The 17298-nt window shown below is 42.1% G+C and overlaps 1 protein-coding gene across 9 annotated transcripts; it reads right to left on the bottom strand.

Annotated features, from left to right (window-relative positions):
• Positions 1-1729: 1729 nt before the first annotated feature.
• On the bottom strand, positions 1730-14716 carry SPAG11B (sperm associated antigen 11B). 9 transcript variants are annotated; one of them, XM_063815972.1, is made up of 7 exons: positions 14619-14679; positions 13883-14035; positions 12632-12714; position 10832; positions 8288-8394; positions 5738-5815; positions 1873-2067 (listed from the first exon to the last, which is right to left on the bottom strand). In XM_063815972.1, exons 1-7 carry the CDS (start codon positions 14677-14679, stop codon positions 1873-1875), a joined length of 678 nt encoding a protein of 225 aa, XP_063672042.1.
• Between the last annotated feature and the right edge of the window lie 2582 nt (positions 14717-17298).

Raw genomic sequence — 17298 nt, 5'->3', positions numbered from 1 at the left:
CACTCCCAGACAGCCTGTTTTGTGCTGGGCAATGCCATAGGTACCAGTTTTTTACCATGCCTTACAGGTGGACAAACACTTCCTTTGGAGAAATTTTACATAAGAGGGAGATGACATTTTCTACAATTTAGATCAGCCCAGGCCCAAGGTCCACCTTAAAAATATTAAATAGTACAGCCTAGGGCCCACGCGAGTGCCCTGCTGGCTGGCCCTGGACTCTGCGGAGGGCTCCCTGGGGGTTCTCACCTGCAGCACCCTGGCAGGGAGGGACGGGGTTCCCATCCTCCCCATCTCACCTGGTGGAGACCCCTTGGTCCTTGGGTGAGGCTCTGCTTCCACACCCCCAGGCTGCTGTGCTCTGATGGGGTCTGAGATCGAGCCCAGCTCCTTCATTTCATTTCTGAGGAACATGAGGCCAAAAGAAGGGGCTGCTGTCTAACGGCACCTGCTCAGAAGTCCCATCCTTATGGAACCAGGCTCCAGCCCCCCAGTGGCCCTTCATTTTATTTTGTGTTTCTGGTACACAGATCTGCTGGTGTGGGCTGGTGGCACTCCTGGCTGAGAATGTGTCTGCCAGTTCTGAGGCATGCACGTTTGCTGCGTTTCACTCTGAGCCAAGGCTAATAGGGGCCAATGCCCTTCAGGAAGTCATTCCCTTCAGGGATGGAACAATGGCTCTCCCCTCTAGAGGCATGACAGAGAGCCCTGCAGAGGTGCCTGTGCCTAAGAGAGACTTACTCTGTGCACTTCCAGAGGTCTGTCTGATTGCATTTAGAAAAGAAAAAAAAAAACAAGAGTGAGTTTAGAAGAGGCTGCGAGAGGCCAAAGGCAAGATGACAAATATTCATTGCAACTTGAGCTGGGAATTGAGACTGTAGCCCCAAAGTATACATTCTAGAGGGCTCTTTACAGCACCTCAGCTCATTCAGGAGCACACTGGACTCAGGCAGCGACAGAAAGAGGAACACAGAGCATCTTCCCAAGCCACCTGTCAGTCAGGAAAAAGCTTGGCATGTGGTCTCTATCTCTCAGCACGTTTGTTTTTATTATTTTTTAAATTCCTTGCTTGTAATTGGTATTCACTACCATTGGAACTAGTATTCAACAAATTCAAGCAGGATCCAGAGAAAGGCAAAAGGCAGCTAAGCATTCAGGAATCTCCATGAACAGGGGCCCTGCCTTGCTCCAATTACACAGAAATATGTTTTTTAGAAGGATCATAGAAGAATGAATGCTGGCTGATAGGCATACTGAGAATGCCATTTATGAATTGCTAGCCTGGGGGAAATGTGCTTCACCTGATGATTTTCGTTTTTCTTTCATTCCTAAAATGGACCCGCTTACCCCCTATTATACACACTATCAGCTTGTTGTATTAATAAATTGAAATAGCCTAAGAGTAAATGCTTGAAAACAATACTATCCTACTGAAATGTGACCTGTTGGTGTTATTGCTTGAGGAGGCATAAAGGGAAAAGGGATAAGGTGCATTACCCTCTGGGTGAATAAGCAGGAGAAGGCTAGTGCTGGGTGTGGTAAGAAAGATGTCATCAGATGGAAAACAGAGCAGCAGATTGGTTGCATTTATGTCTCTCTGAAAATCAGTTTGGAGCTTGGTTTCTAGTCGGTTCCCATCTCCAGATACTTAAGAGACATTCCCTTGATTAGGAAAGGAAAGTGGAATATCACAAAATTCTGAGACCCCTTTGAAAAGGCAGTACACGGAGAAGTAAGGAAGTTAAAAAAATGTCTTTTATCAGCTCTTCACCTTTGGTGCTAAATTCATTCAACAAATATTTATTGAACACCTACTATAAGCTACACATTCCTTTAAGCCCTTGGGATACTTCAACATCCCTGCCTTCCGGGAGCTTATATTTTAGATCCCAGATCTGCCATCCATCTCTGGTTTCTCTTTTCCTTCTTCATCTGTATTTGATACGCAACACCTATTCCAGGGATCAGAGCAAATGTCACGCTTTTTCTCACCAGAATGGCAGAAAAAAAGTCTGCAGATCCCTTGCTGCATACGGCAGATGGTATTTCTAATTCCCAGTGGAACATCCCCTATGGATACAACAGAAGAGAGTTGACATTTAACTCATATAGTGCAGAGAATAGAAGATGACCCCAGCCCACTGCCAAGGGTTATATATTCTGACAAGGCTAAGTATTTTTGGACAAGCCCCAGTTTAACCGAACTTTGGCCTCTTAGCTTTAAAACAGGAACGATAATTTATATCTGAAATGTTGCCAGGAGGATGATAGGGTGTGTTTTATGAATGCTCACCTGGCCCATCTAGGCCCTAAAAAGCCCACGCAGATCTTAAATGAGGGTCCTCGAGCCTCCTGGTGAGAGATGTGCACTAGAAGGAAACAAAGGAAGTTTTGGAAAACAGAAGTGGTCCAGAATAGGACAGGTCTTGGTCTCTAAGGAAATTAGAGGTATTAACCCATTCTCAACTTATGGCCCAATTTTTAGTTTTATGTCCTACAACGAAAAGGAGAAAATAAAACCTCTCTCCTCACCAGGACCTGTGGGCTTGTAAGTCACAAATGACCACCTAAATTTTTATAACAACAGGACATTGGGCAAGAGATGGTTGAAAGAAAGATCTTACTTATGTCAGATCTGCAAATGCCACGTACGATGACTTTAAACAGCAGCAACAACAGCAGCAACAACAACAACAGCACAGTGTTGGTCTTGCGTGATTAGGAAAACACTCTTGTACAACATCCAACCTCCAAACGGGGTCTAATCCCTGATTCTGTATCATCTCAGCCCTGTCACAGCTTGGAGGAGACGGCAAAGTGAAGAAGGTGGGGGGTCCACCTTTAGTCAAGACAGAAGAGCCCCCAGCCTGGAAGCGTGGAGACCTGGATTCTGGTCTTACTTCTTCCAAGATCTCATTATGTCTCCTTAGACAACTCATTTAACTGGTTACACTTCAGCTTGCCCATCTGTAAAATGTGTTCTATGTGCAAGCAGGGGGAATATTATAAGTTTGAAGACCTACTATGACCATAAAGATTCATTGCACAGTGGTAAATTAACACTTTCTCTGGACTTTGGTTTTCTTTTTGTAGAGCATGGGGCTGCTATAGACAATCTCTGATTCCCTTCCAGCTCTGACATTCATATGACTATAACTTCCTTCTGAAAACTTTTCTCAGACTGCAGTGAGTGCTTGCCACTTGTATCAGAGCAAGCATACCCCTTTGTCTTGTGTCAAGACCTTTATAACACTTATTTAGCTTTTAAAAAACTTCACAGGGGAGATCAAAATTGTCCAAGACTGAGCCCCACAGTGGCCCACCTGCATCCACTAACAACATACAGACACACCTACCCACTGTCCATATAGACACACACATAAATGGAATTCCTGCACTACCTTCCCCAGGGCTAACCAGGAGACATTTACCTGAGTTTGTTTGGACCAAACAAAAGAGAACAGCAAACAGAAAAAAGACCTTCATGTTTTAAGGTCCGTTGAACCTCCCTGCCCTCCCGTGAAGGAGAGCAAATATGATGAATGATGGAATGAAATGGAGCGGAGAAGGCACAAAATGGGACATTTATAGGTTTTTGGGAATACTGATCAGCATGAGCATATTTATCTGCTCTACTGAGTAAGGCTGTGGGCAGAAGGTTACTGACTACTCTTCCCTTTCTGCCTAAAAATAGACTGGCTTCCGGATATTCAGAGAAGCAGGGATCAACCAATAATTCCATATACGGATATTGAAGATGAAAGTGAACCAACGTTGAGGTGTGGCTACTTAGTGCCAAGCCCTGTGCTAGGTGCTAGAGACATGGTTGTGTAAAGATATATTTTCCGCCTTCAGAAAGCTGCGGTGTCCACCACAGTTGAGCAGATAATTAGCTTATTTCCCAGCAACATGACTCCCATCTACCAACAGAAACATAGGCCCACGTGCATTAGGAGACATGTGCACGAACGTTCATTGTAGCACATTTCCTTGCAGCCAAGAGAATGCAACCAAATAGTGTATTATGACAACAACAAAACACAATGTATTTCCACACCACAACAAGAATAGAAAAACAAGAAGATGTGTACAACAACGTGGATGAACCTCACAAACGCTATGCTGAAAGAAAAAAAAAACAGAGACAACATACCACATTATTCCAAAAATTTGGCAAAATTCACCTATTTATGAAGAGCCAGGATATTGTCTACTTTGGAGGAAGAGGACAGGCTCTTCTCTCATTTGATGAAGTTATCCGCTGTCGGAGGTGACAGTCTAGTGAGGGATGCAGAGAGCCCCCGGCAACCACAGGGCTGTGTCATCCTGGGCTGGAGGGAGGTTTGTGGGCTCTGGGGTGCTGGGAGTTGTGAAAACAGAATCTGCAAGGACATGATATTTTTGTGTGTGGGTTTATATAATATGTGGTATTAAAACACACAGTGGATAAAGCTGCACATTTTGCCCCTATTTGATTTTAGTCCCAGGATCACTTAGATTTATTTCCCTTAAAATTCTCTTAAGCAAAAGGGGCAAGTGAGAAGGATGTCTTCTCTCCTATCCCCCTGGGCTTCATAACAATTGCTGTTAGCTTCTTATTAATCCTTCCAGAGGTGTCCCATGTGTATGGAAGCAGAGATGAATCCATACCCCATTTTTATGTAAACAATAGCAGACTCTAGATATCATTCTGGACTTTCCTATATTACTTGTTATAGCTTGCAGAGCTTTGTTATTCTTCAGATTAGACACATCATATTTTCTGCAAGCTGTCTTCTGCATTATTTAACCAGTCTACAACAACCATATCTCACCATGAGTCTTACCTAGACATGGATTTTGAAAAAGAGACATCAAGCAGTGGTCTTGGAATTTCTGCATGGGTGAACAGTGTGAGCATCTCAAAGAGGCAGGGGCTGGGTGTTCATTTTGAACTTTCCACCTCTGGAGAGATTAAGCAGGACAATGTGCCCTGGCAGGGACTCTCTGACTCACAGACCTTTCTGTACCTTGCAAAATCACCTTTGAAGTTAAGACTTTAGGGAAAATTGGGCACTCCAAGCTGCTTTTGACCCTCCACCAAAAAAAAAAGAGAGAGAGAAAAAGTTACCTTGAATGTTAGCTATGTACTAAGTAATTGTAAAATAGTTATGAATATTTGTGAGGGTCCAACTCAGTACTTTAAAAAGTCGATTAAAATGTGAAATTCTTTCTCTGTGGAGCATTTGTTCTGAAGATATCTCTGAAATCTCTCATTAAAAAAAAAAAAAAAGAAAGAAAGAAAAGCAGTTTCATTTGCCCCTTAGGGAAATTGGCTTCCACACCAAGATGATACCCTAAGTTCAAGGGTCCCAAGGAATAATGACAATTCTGAATGTATCCTGTGCATGGACAAAGTGGCTGTATGATACATGAACCATTGTTTGATAAAAACACTGAGTGTGGATATTCAAAAATTTGAGTCATTTTTTAAAAGTCACTAAGATGACTTATAGATAAAACAATAAAATGCATATTTTATACTTTACATTCATTCTTTCTATTTATACTATACGTTATTTGGAAAGGATCCAAGGTAAAGGTGGATGGCATATTTTTTCTAGTAGTGCAGTTACTGATCAAATCATTGTGAAATTATAGTTTAGAAAATTTCTATATAGTTTGGAAACAATAAACTATGTTGGAAAATAAATTCATTTGGGGGAGAAATAAATTAATAGTACTAAATTTTATCATGTACCTTCTCCTCCAGACTTGAATCCATTTCCAAATCACAGACCCAGAAAGCAATCCCCACGGAACTATTTTGTGGATAATTCTGAAGAATAAGGCATATCATTTCAAAGAAATCAAACTAGAAAATCACGCGTATTGGCTAATTTTGTTAATATCTGGTTATAGGTTCATAGGTTCATATAATTGCATAGTTGAAAGGAAATAGAGTTCAATTTGTCCCAACACACAAGCTAATTATTCTGATGTGCATCATACTCATGAATGGAAAAGAAGAGTGTAAGGAGAAGAGAGGAAAGATAACTTTGGGTTTGCAAACATTTGATAGTAGAAAAAATGTTTCTGTATTTTAAAAAATATTGATACAATTCAACAACAAAAAGACAAACAACACACTTAAAAATGGACAAAGGACTTAAATAGATTTTTCCAAAGAAGAAATTCAAATGACCAGCAAGCACACGAAAGATGCTCAATATCATTAGTCATTAGAAAAATGCAAATCAAAACCACAATGAAATATCACTTCACATCTACTAGGACAGTCATAAAAAAAATAAAACTTCAGAAGCAGTGGCTCACACCTGTAATCCCAGCACTTTGGGAGGCCAAGGCTGGTGGATCACAAGGTCGGGAGTTCAAGACCAGCCTGGCCAATATGGTGAAACTCCATCTCTACTAAAAATACAAAAATTAGCCGGGCAATTAGCTAGGCATGCTGGTGGGCGCCTGTAATCCCAGCTACTCAGGAGGCTGAGGCAGGAGAATCGCTTGAACCCGGGAGGCGGAAGTTGCAGTGAGCTGAGATCGGGCCACTGCACTCCAGCCTGGGCGCCAGAGCGAGACTCTGTCTCAAAATGAAACAAAACAAAACAAAATTTTTGAAAACAGCAAGTGTTGGTGAGGATGTGGAGAAATTGTAACCTTCATATGTTGCTGCTGGGAATGTACAGTGGTGCAGCTGCTGTGGAAAAGTCTGGCAGTTCCTCAGAAAGTTAAACAATATGAGTTACCAATATGGCCTAGCAATTCAACTCCTAGGTGTATACATACAAGCAGTGAAAATAGGTGTTCAAACAGCAACCTGTACATGAGTGTAGTGTTCATAGCAGAATTAGTCACAAGTGTCAACGGTGGAAGCAATGCAAATGTGCATCAGTTGATGAATGTGTAAGCAAAGTGTGGCGCATCCATGCAATGCAATATTATTTAGTCACAAAAGGAAAAGAAGTAATGCCACATTCTCCAACATGGAGGAACTTTGAAAATCTCACATTAAGTAAAATAAGCTAGGCACAAAATACCACATATTGTATGATTCCATATATATGAAATGTGCACAGCTGGCAAATCCAGTGGCTGCTTACTGGTGTCTCCTTTTGGGATGATGAAAAAGTCAGCTGGGGTTTCTCCCCACTTTTTTATCCTCATGGGCAATGCTAATGTTACTCCTCTTGCTCCGGAGGTTTTATTTATTTATGTATTTTGGGTTTTCAAGAAAGAGGCAGGGTTTGTGTTCATGAATTTAATCTCTCTTTATGAAGGCACACTAACTTCCCATTTTGGTCTTATTATTTATTTCCATTTTGGTCTTATCAACTAAGGGAGATTCCCTGGGTGCAGAAGGTCATTTCCCATGACCCAAAGAGGTAAAAATAAGCCAGGTGAGAGCAGGTCAAGCCTGCAGAGTTGCAGTGACGACCACATGTAGGGACAGGAAGAAAAGATTAGAAGCGCCCATTATTTATGTCACACGAGGTGCAATGGGGTGGAATTGACTGAGCCTGCCCACCTGTTCCTTGTCCTGCAAACCTCAGGCATTGAAGAGAAGACAGGCTTCCTGATGATGGGGACTCTCTGAGCAATGGATGAGTCAGAAGGATCAAATCCCGGGGAAAGCTGCTGGGGTGCAGGGGAGGGAAGGACGCTGCGCGGAAGGTGGGCGTGCAGAGTGGAATACAAGGCAGTCAGGTGTGCTGCAGGGCGTTCTGAGACAGCCTCCAGCAAGCTCCTGTCTAAGGACCTCTTCCCACTGCGTAAAACTGGTGGCCATACAACCTCATCAGGGCTCAGGGGCCTGTACTAAAAAGCTGCTGTGAGAACAAAGAATGCATAACTAATGGAATTGCTGGCTCAGGACTGACCTTGAGAACCCATTATATTTATTCAGTTGTCTCCAAGCAGGATGGCACATTTTCTTTTTAATGTCTGTAATTTTTATTTATTTTTATTTTATTTTACTTTAAGTTCTGTGATACATGTGCAGAACGTGCAGGTTTGTTACGTAGATATGCATGTGCCATGGTGGTTTTCTGCACCCATCAACCCGTCATCTATATTCTAAGCCCCACATGCATTAGGTATTTGTCCTAATGCTCTCCCTCCCCTTGTCCCCAACCCAGCACTGCAAATATTATAATATCAAAGAATGAGAGGAAAAAAAAATCAGTTTCTACCTGTTTTTTATGAATCCCAGGTAGGCTCCAAAATCTCCCTGGGTAACATGCTTTAAATGTCATATCATCTTTTTATAAAATTTTTTTTTATTTTTACTCACCGCTATGCAAACAAGGAGTCTTATCATCTTACTGCCCAGGAAGCGCTTTCTTATGTTAACTCTGTGAGTTTCTGGATGCAACTTAAGTCTACAACAGAATGTCTTTGCTTATAATTAAGTGATATCTTTGTATATACATATATATGTTTATTTTTAGGCACATTAATTTTGTTCTTACAAATGTATATTTAACATTTAAGAGTAATGCAATAACTTGATGGTATTTTTAAAGGTGCAAATATCTAAAAATCACCAATAATTTTAACATTAGAAACTTTATTGTTTTTAAGCATACTTTTCACAGTTAATTTTATATCAAATATGTGAACATTGGTATCATAATTTTTAGGACATATAAGTATTTTGAAAATGTTATGCATTTTGATGGTTTTTCACTGTGTTATATTTATTATACCTAAGGAATATGTAATATCTCTGAGTAGATTTATTGTAGTTTGCTAATGTAGTGCTCCATTTTGAACTTTTTAGAGTTTTTTTTTTTTTTGGTTTCTCAAAGTATTTTTTATTTCCCAGGATAATTTCTGAGCAGAATAACTGAAACAATGAGAACAAGTATTTTATATCTTACATACATATTGAGATTGCTTTACAAAGAGGTTATTTAAGTTACCAGTGCTTCTGGTTTTGTATGTGAGGACTAGTTTCATATACCTTCATTATCCGTGGCTATCAGCCCCGTGTGAGTGTGCCCATATATAAGTTGATTAAGGAACATCTTTGTTCAGAAAAAAAGCCTGGAAAGGTGGCATTCTGTAAAGGGCTCTGTGTACCTAGTTTCTTTCCTATGCTGAGCCCCAGGATCCTGATTCTTACCCAGATGCTTATATTTAGGTTGGTGCAAAAGTAATTGCGGTTTTGACCGTTATTTTCAATGGCAAAAACCACAATTACTTTTGTAGCAATCTAATACATAACAATATTTGCAGGAAGTTTTAATTTATGGGGATTAAAGAAAGCTGCAAAGAGAATAATGAGCTCAGAGTTTTGTGATGTGCAGTTTATTATTAATTAACTTGAGCCTAAAATAATTATCACTGATGAAGATTTTATGGACAGATTAGGCAAATATCATTATTTCTTCCCTATTTATTTATTAAAGACATCCATGAAACTTCTTTTAAGTAGAGATACCCTACAGAAAAGTTTAAGACAAACAGCAGATTCTACCCACATTCATTCTGTGCCACCTCTCACTCGCTTGCTTACCCTACCAAAGCAATCCTGCAACAGCTGGTCTGCATGACCAAGCAGATGTTAGCGGTCAGTGTAAAACTAGCAGAAGTGAAGTCAGCACTTTTAGAAACTGGAAGAGACTTAACTGAACTGGAATATGTGCGATTTCAATGAAAAAATGCAGTTTTAAAACAATCAATATGTATTTATTCCTAATGAGATTTGAGAAACTGTGGTAAGCAAAATGAGAATTAGATCCCATGAGAAAGTCACACGTTGAGAAAGAAAGAGACTATTTGCAAACATAAGACTATTTAAAAATAATTAAAAATCTAATAACTGAACTTCAAAATCCAAAAATAGTAAAAAAAAAAAAAAAAAAAAAAAAAGAAGGGCTCTACAGAAAGAGAAACTGATATAAAAATAAATATCTGCAAAGTAGAGAACAAAAGGGAAAAGCATGAAAATTATGGTTGAAAGATAATGAGAGGATATTTCAAGGATAACTGGGGTTTAAGCCGGAGGCATTCCAGAGAAAGGGAAGATAATTGATGGAGGAAAGAATATGTAAGGTTAGATATAAAAGGAGCACATGTACATGGATAAGAATAAAGCGGTAACCTGGCCGGGCGCGGTGGCTCACGCCTGTAATTCCAGCACTTTGGGAGGCCGAGGCGGACAGATCACCTGAGGTCGGGAGTTTGAGACCAGCCTGATCAACATGGAGAAACCCCGTCTCTACTAAAAATACAAAATTAGCCGGGCATGGTGGTGGACACCCATAATCCCAGCTACTTAGGAAGGCTGAGGCAGGAGAATTGCTTGAACCTGGGAGAATCGCTTGAACCCGGGAGGTGGAGGTTGTGGTGAGCCAAAATCGCACCATTGCACTCCAGCCTGGGCAACAAGGGTGAAACTCTATCTCAAAAAAAAAAAAAAAAGAAAAGAAAGTAGTAACCCAGTAAAACTATTAAATTTTACAGAAGAGAAAAAATGATCAATAAACAAACGAAAAAACGCTCAACTACACAGTAATCAAGGGTGTGCCAGACTGATATCTGCAAGATGGTGGACTAAGAGGCTCCAGCCTTTCCTTCCTTCCACGGATATACCAAAGAAATATCAACACACAGATCGGTTCTTTCTGAGAGAAAACCATGGACTAATTGAAAGACTACTACACATCAAGCAACTGAGAAAATATTCATGTGAAAACAGGTGGGAAGAGCTGAGACACACTCCCCGCACAATCCCTATCCCAGGCATAACACCTTACAATTAATTGGTAAGGAAGTCCCAACTCCTAGCTTCTCCCTGAGGAGTGAAGGGTTTGGACCACACATATAGTACCCTGACCTTTATGCTTCCCACCCAGGGATTTGGCTCCTAAATCACCCAGCTCAGGGTTGATAGAGCTGGGCATCTGCAGGTCTCCCTAAACCACAGACACCAAAGAGATGGTGGGACACAGATTTGCAAGCACTTTTGGCAGCTCTCTCCCTGGGCTGAGGCCAGAGCAGGCAGGTAAATGCCCACCTCCCGGTTTCTACCTGCAAGGGGTTTATCTACCCATTTTCCCATCTGCTGCCTGAGGGTTGACTTCTGGGTCTGTATCTGGGAGCCAAAGGGGCAGGGTGAACAGTAGACCTGTGGGAGCCTGAACAGAGGTATAGCTAGGCACTGCGCCTGCTCCTCTCGACTAGCTCCAGCAAGAAATCCAGGTCTCCAGCTTCTCCCTTGAAGGAGAATACTTCAAGCACAGTTTTATAGCTGCCACCTGGGGGACTGGCTCCTAAATCACTTATCTCTAGAAGTTAATGTGAGGCAGGAGAATTGCAGAGGAAATTGGAAGTTGGATAAAGGATAGAGTGAATAAAAGCAGAAACAGAAGCAAGGTGAAGGGGTGGGTGAGCAAGAAGCAAGATGAAAGGCAGAAGTGAAGCAGCCAAAAGAAAAAGTGAGATAAAGAAGAGAGCAAGGACCCCATGGCCAGCAAGATCCACATCAAACCAGGAAGGGGCAGCTCTTCAGAGATAGGCATTAAAGAGAAAAAGTATCCTTAACAGGATGCTGTATGATAATCAGCTCATTAAAGCTCATGCATATGGACTACCTATCATGCATGTAGTTAAAATTATGGGATGGAGACAATGCACAAGCCCGCACAGGCTAAAGTAACTAAGCAACACACCTATCTATCAAAAGGCAGGCACCGGCAAAAGATCAGGCAGCCTTGCGAAGAGAAGGAAAAAAAACGCATAAAAAGACCCAAGGTACACCGAAGCCATGCTAATCTCATTTGGCAGAAGTCAGCCCACTATCCCCTCTCCGGGAATGTAATACTGCGCTTCACACACTTTTGCTGCTTGCTTTGCTGTCTGAGTATCACATCCAGTTCTTTGTTCAGGACACCAAAAGCCTAGAATTGCACAGCACCATCGGGTCATAAATGGGTCTCTGCATTTTGTGTCTTCTAAGGCCACAGAGAACAAATGGGTAGTTTTAAAGGGGCACAAGAGGACTTCCAGAGGGTATTCTTCCAGGCTTAGCACAAAGAGAACAGGCAGTAACTCCCAGCTCTCAGTATCTCCCCAGAAGGCATTTGCCTGCACACTCTCTCAGCTGCTGCTAGAGAACAGGGCTTCGAACTGGCTTGCAGGTAGGAGATGATGGGGCTGATGGAGAATGGGTTTGACCACACACGTAACACCTCAACTACATTTCACAGTACTTAGAATAGAATGGACTCCATTGCACAGTACCTAGAATAGAAGTAGGTATTCAAAAAATAGTTTTTAAATAAAAGAACAAATTATTTTAATTCTTTCTAATAAAAGTTTATGATATCCACATTTACTAGCACAAATTGTGTGATTTTGAAAATTCGGTTCATGTCAAGCTAAGTCATCTTCTGTAAGATCACAGGTAGCATTTTTGTCATTTATCTTGCCACAATAAAATATTTGAACTGTCTGGCACAAGTGGCAATATCTCCGCTCCCTGCTGCTCAGACACTTCCGCAAAAAACCTGCACCTGATTGGACAACGTGGCCCCGGAGAACAGGTAAGTGGCAGAGCTTTGTTTCTATATCAGCAACATCAGTTTTAATGTAAACAGCAGGCGTCTTTCTTTTTAGGGCAGTAGCCTACTTGTGTTTCCATATAATTACAGTATTCTTGGCAGAAGCCTTCACTTCTCCTGAAGTCAACAACTTTTAAATCTGATGCAGGTTCTGCATTAAAAAAAGAAAAAATCCAACATTAGCTTCTTAAGACCATCTCCAGAATCAAACAGTGGTCATTTGAGCCATGAGGGACAGGGTGGGGGTGGGATGGATATGAAACAGCTTTCCATAGTTAATAGCTTCAAGTTCCAAACTAAAACATCAACTCCAGATATATAGCTCTGCCCCACTAAATCTCCTTTAACCAAAGGAAGGAATAATCCTGTCTCATAGGAATACTGTTAGACTAAATAACACACGCCTACTATTGCACCTGTTTATATTTGTTGTGTAATAATTGAGTTTTCTTTTTCCCTTCCCTTGGGAGGAGATCCAGATGAATGAGTCCTTTGGAACTGTGGGCCAATTAGAAAGGGATGGGAGGTTGGGTAGGATGCTGCAGGCATCAAATTCAGCAGGACTTTATTTGCTGGATGTCACAGCAATTTGCCAACACCCTCCTGTCTTTCTTGCTCTTGCCCACTGATCTGCTAACCTAGTTTTCCCTGTCTTAGGGTCAGCAATCAGCTTGGCATTAAAGAAGCATCTTGGAAACTACAGGCTCTTCCAGGCTCTTTTGGATTTGAAGCTGGTCCTGCCCAGGGGTTCGGGGGCTGACCAGAAGCCTGGCCCTTCTGGAAGAGTCCAGAAGAGTGGCTGTGGGCTCAATTGTCCCTTGCCATTTCCTGCTACCTCCTTGCCTGAGTAGACTGACAATACAGTCTATTCTCTGCCAGCATCCTCAGGAAGCATTTCCCAGACCTCAATGGACACCTGAAACTTAGTAGGTATTCAGTAAATTCCTTGAACGGGAATGACCTTCAAAGCTAAGGGCATGGGGCTGCAACCTGGCAGGAGGCCATGTTTCCACCAGTGTCTCCTCTGGCTCCTGTTCTTGGAGGAAGCCAGCAATTACAGACGTGGCTTCAGATAAATTGCCTTTTGGCCCCTCAATACTCCCACGTTCCACAAGGCCCTCAATGATCCAGCCCCAGGGGAAGCTGTGAGACCCCGTGGTCTCCCTGACAGGCAGGGCAGCCCAATGCACCCGCACCATGTCTTCCCCAAACAATGACTGCTCACCCACCCCGACCAGCACAGACATCTTCCCATCTATTTGTTCCCTCTACGTCTCCCCAGTGGATGCACTTGTTGCACGTGTTGGTCCCTGACTCACCTTGGTAAGGTGGGGTGCGCGGTGGTAAGAGGTCCCGTTTCACTGCGTGGCGTAGCAGCTGAAACCCGTTTGTGCCTTGCCCAGGGGCTCTTTCCCTGAGTTCTCCGAGAGCCTCAGTGGCTGAGTGGTTCACATGTCTGGCTTGAGACGATCCTGTGCAAGTGGAAACACACGTCTGAGGATGCTCTGAGGCCTCCGCCTGGCAGACTCGTCAGCATGAGGCACCTACAGTCTACCAGGTGAGTGAGCATGGGTGATTGGGTGGGGGAGTTGGGAGGGGTGCTAGTGTTCCGTCTGTGTGCACATTTGTGCACATGCGTTGTATGCACCTATGTGTAGAGAGAGAAGGTGAATGAAGTGTAAGAAATGTATGCCATGAACGGTGAGTCTGAGAACCTCCTCAAAGCCAGCACAGCCAGAGAATTTATTTCAAGTGTCACTAATGCAGTTGTTAAGATTCCCTAAAATGTAATGTTCTTCTCTGTAAGGGAAAGGGGAATGTTAAAAGGATAAGAAAATGGAATCGGGGAGGGACACTCTTCCCTGGGAAGCAAGTGCCATCAGCCAATTCAGAGTGCCATTTATGAACCCAGTTCAGAGACTCGTACCCAAAGCTCCACCAGGAATACATGCTCCAAGGACTTCATCTCTCCCTGTCCAGCCTGGACTCCCATACCTCAGATGACCATTGCAGAGAGATTCTGGCACCCAGACCCGGGTCACCTTTCCATTTTACCTGGAAACAGCAGGGCCACAAGGAGAAGGCTGGTGACGGACGGGAGCAATCGTTGCCTCATGTCTGCCAAGAGCACTGCAAGCCAGAAAGCACCCAGGGTGGGTGGGCAGGCAGCGGGGCTCCTTTGATGGAGTGAGGCTGGGTGTGTGGGCCCGGAGCGTGGGAAGAGCTGTGCTCCAGGATGACTTCTCATTCTCAAAGGACAATGTGGACACGCTACTATCCCACTGCTGGTGGAACAAACACTTGAGACACATATTTCAGGAAGTAAATAATATGCCTGAATATCTTGGGTGGGTTTGGTGAATAAGGAAGAACAGAGAGAAACAGAAAGATGAAAGGCATGGAGGGGCAGAACAAACATAAGTATCATAAAGTTGCCAATGTCCTCAAACGCTTCTCAAAAGCCCCCTAATGTTCATAAGAACAGGGACATAAATAAACTGCCATGTCGATTCTATCCTGTTGGCTGAGCGTTTTTATTTTAGTGTTAAAAAATCATGCATAAGACACAACATAACAGGTAGGACCTGGTTTTACAAACTATCCCTTCCTGAAGTTATACAGAGAGTTCCAAGGCTGCTCAAAATGTTCTTTTCTTTTTCTTCTCCTCTCTGAGTCTCTCTCCCTGTTTCTTGGTCCCCTCCACTTCTCCTTCCTCACTTTGGACCCCCCTCCTTTCTATTTTAACTTATTTGAGTTGTCTTGATTTTTCTCTCCGCTTTCCATTCTCTTTACCCCCACACACCTCCTGTTGATGTCACTGGGTCCAATTCAATTCTTTTAAAAAAGAAAAAAAAATCTGTGTTTGAGTCTGGGTTTTCTCCTCTAGTGATATCCAAGCAGAGGACTTGTCTTCCCTTCTCCTTCATCTTTTTAAGCATTTTAACCAAGTGTGTGTTTCTTACTTGGCTGCATTAGCTCAGGTATGCATGTAACCCAGACAGTCTGCTCTGGACTTAACTAAAGTGAAGAAGGCTTTGGTTGAAGAGTTTTGTATTCACATAACATCCAATGTAACATCAGTGATGTCTGGAAAAGATAGTGCTTATCTCATATGTCTCATTTGCATGTATATTTTAATCCAGACAGAGAAAACAACTTAGGTCATTTGTGTAAATAAAAATACTTACTCTCTACCTGGAGAAAGCTGGAAGCAAATGGAGAAAGAGGCAGCAATGACAATAGAGACCTGGGCATCCGCTGAAGCACCAACAAAGGGCGGAAGGTTTGCAGCTGCGGACAGGTGCACATAGCAGCTGCCCTGGCAGCACAATGCGGAGGCCACTATCTTTTGGGTCTCAGGACAGATTCTCCACTGCAAAGCATGAGGTGCTGGTCAGGGAGAGCAGGAGCATCATTCACATCCTTTCACTTTAAGGAATTAGGAAGTCTTCCAATTCCAAGAGCACAGGGCAACACTGCGGAGTTAGGTGACAACTGGCCCATGATAAGTTTCTTTAATCACTTACTGCATCAAATTCTGATAATTGGATGTTGGAAGAACATAGACAGTCAAGAAAGGAGGTAGACAGCTGCTCTACCTCAACCCTAAATGAAGATTGATTCGCTCATCTACATACTTTGGGTATTTTTTATACTCTAGTTCAATAGCAACTTCTTACAGTTGTATTTGTAATTATTTAAACTTGGAATGTGGATCTTTTATAACAGCGATGGAAATTTTGGAGTATATTGGTAACTTATTTCTATATATTTTTATCTTCTCTATAAAAGGAAAGAAAACAAAAACAAGCCTATTCCACCATTCAGATATTAATAGTAATGAATCATTAATCAAAATCATGACTTAAAATATAACAGCATTTGAGTAATTACCACCCAGGTAACGGAATCTTCTTTTAAGTCGTTAGAATTATTTGAAATAATTTAAATGAAGAAACTGAGCCAAAAATAGTTAGATCTCACTTCCTTTGTCTACGTCTTGAGATAAAGTAAGCCCCCTCTTCCATGCTTCTGAAAAGAACAATCTTAAAAAAGAGCAGCCGGGAAAGCCTAGTTCTGCTCTTTGACAGGCAAAAGCTGGTGAAGTCGTAATAAAGGCAATTAATGTTACATCTGGCCTAACACAACAATGCTCTCAGCTCCTGTCCTCTTCTGCCAGATTTCTGTGTCCTAAAAAAGTCTTTGAATAATTCTCTTGCTAAAAGCCACATCCATCCTGAGGGGGAGGATGGCAGAACCCATTATAGAATATTCTAATAATTGTTTCAAGTTTTTTTTGGTCCATTCAATCAATAAATCATATTCTTTTTTTTAAAGCTGCTTAGTATGTGGTATCTTGATTCGTTTGGACTAAGTAGGTGGGCTAAAGTAAAATGATCAAGATTTTATTGTCAAATAAGAAGTTCTGCAAATACATATTCCTGAAGGATCTTATTGGAAATTGCACACACGTGCAGGGAGTGAGATTTTCCACATCGGCACATCCTCCTTCTTGCTTCCCAAGTAGCATCCTGGTAAATCCTGGAAAATATGAATGCGAGAAGGAAAACCCTATTGTAGCCCAGTTTGGAATCAGAAGTTCTCTGCAGAATCAAATTTAGACTCTTCTTTTGCATTACTAAATGACCCAGTGAAAGTTTCTCTGGAGGAGACTCACAGAAGAGCGAAGCAAAGATTCCTATGCAGATTTTCTTATTCTTAAGTCTGAGATTGT

This window comes from Pan troglodytes, chromosome 7, assembly GCF_028858775.2.
Source record: "Pan troglodytes isolate AG18354 chromosome 7, NHGRI_mPanTro3-v2.0_pri, whole genome shotgun sequence".
NCBI lineage: Eukaryota > Metazoa > Chordata > Mammalia > Primates > Hominidae > Pan > Pan troglodytes.
This window is presented reverse-complemented; position numbering and strand designations above follow the sequence as displayed.

Coding starts and splice junctions, on each gene's coding strand:
- SPAG11B (XM_063815972.1), bottom strand. CDS start 14,679: ATGAGGCAACGATTGCTCCCGTCCGTCACCAGCCTTCTCCTTGTGGCC. Junction 12,715..13,882: donor GCGCACCCCACCTTACCAAG/GTGAGTCAGGGA, acceptor TTTTTAATGCAG/AACCTGCATCAGATTTAAAA. Junction 5,816..8,287: donor GACTCCTTGTTTGCATAGCG/GTGAGTAAAAAT, acceptor CTTATTCTTCAG/AATTATCCACAAAATAGTTC.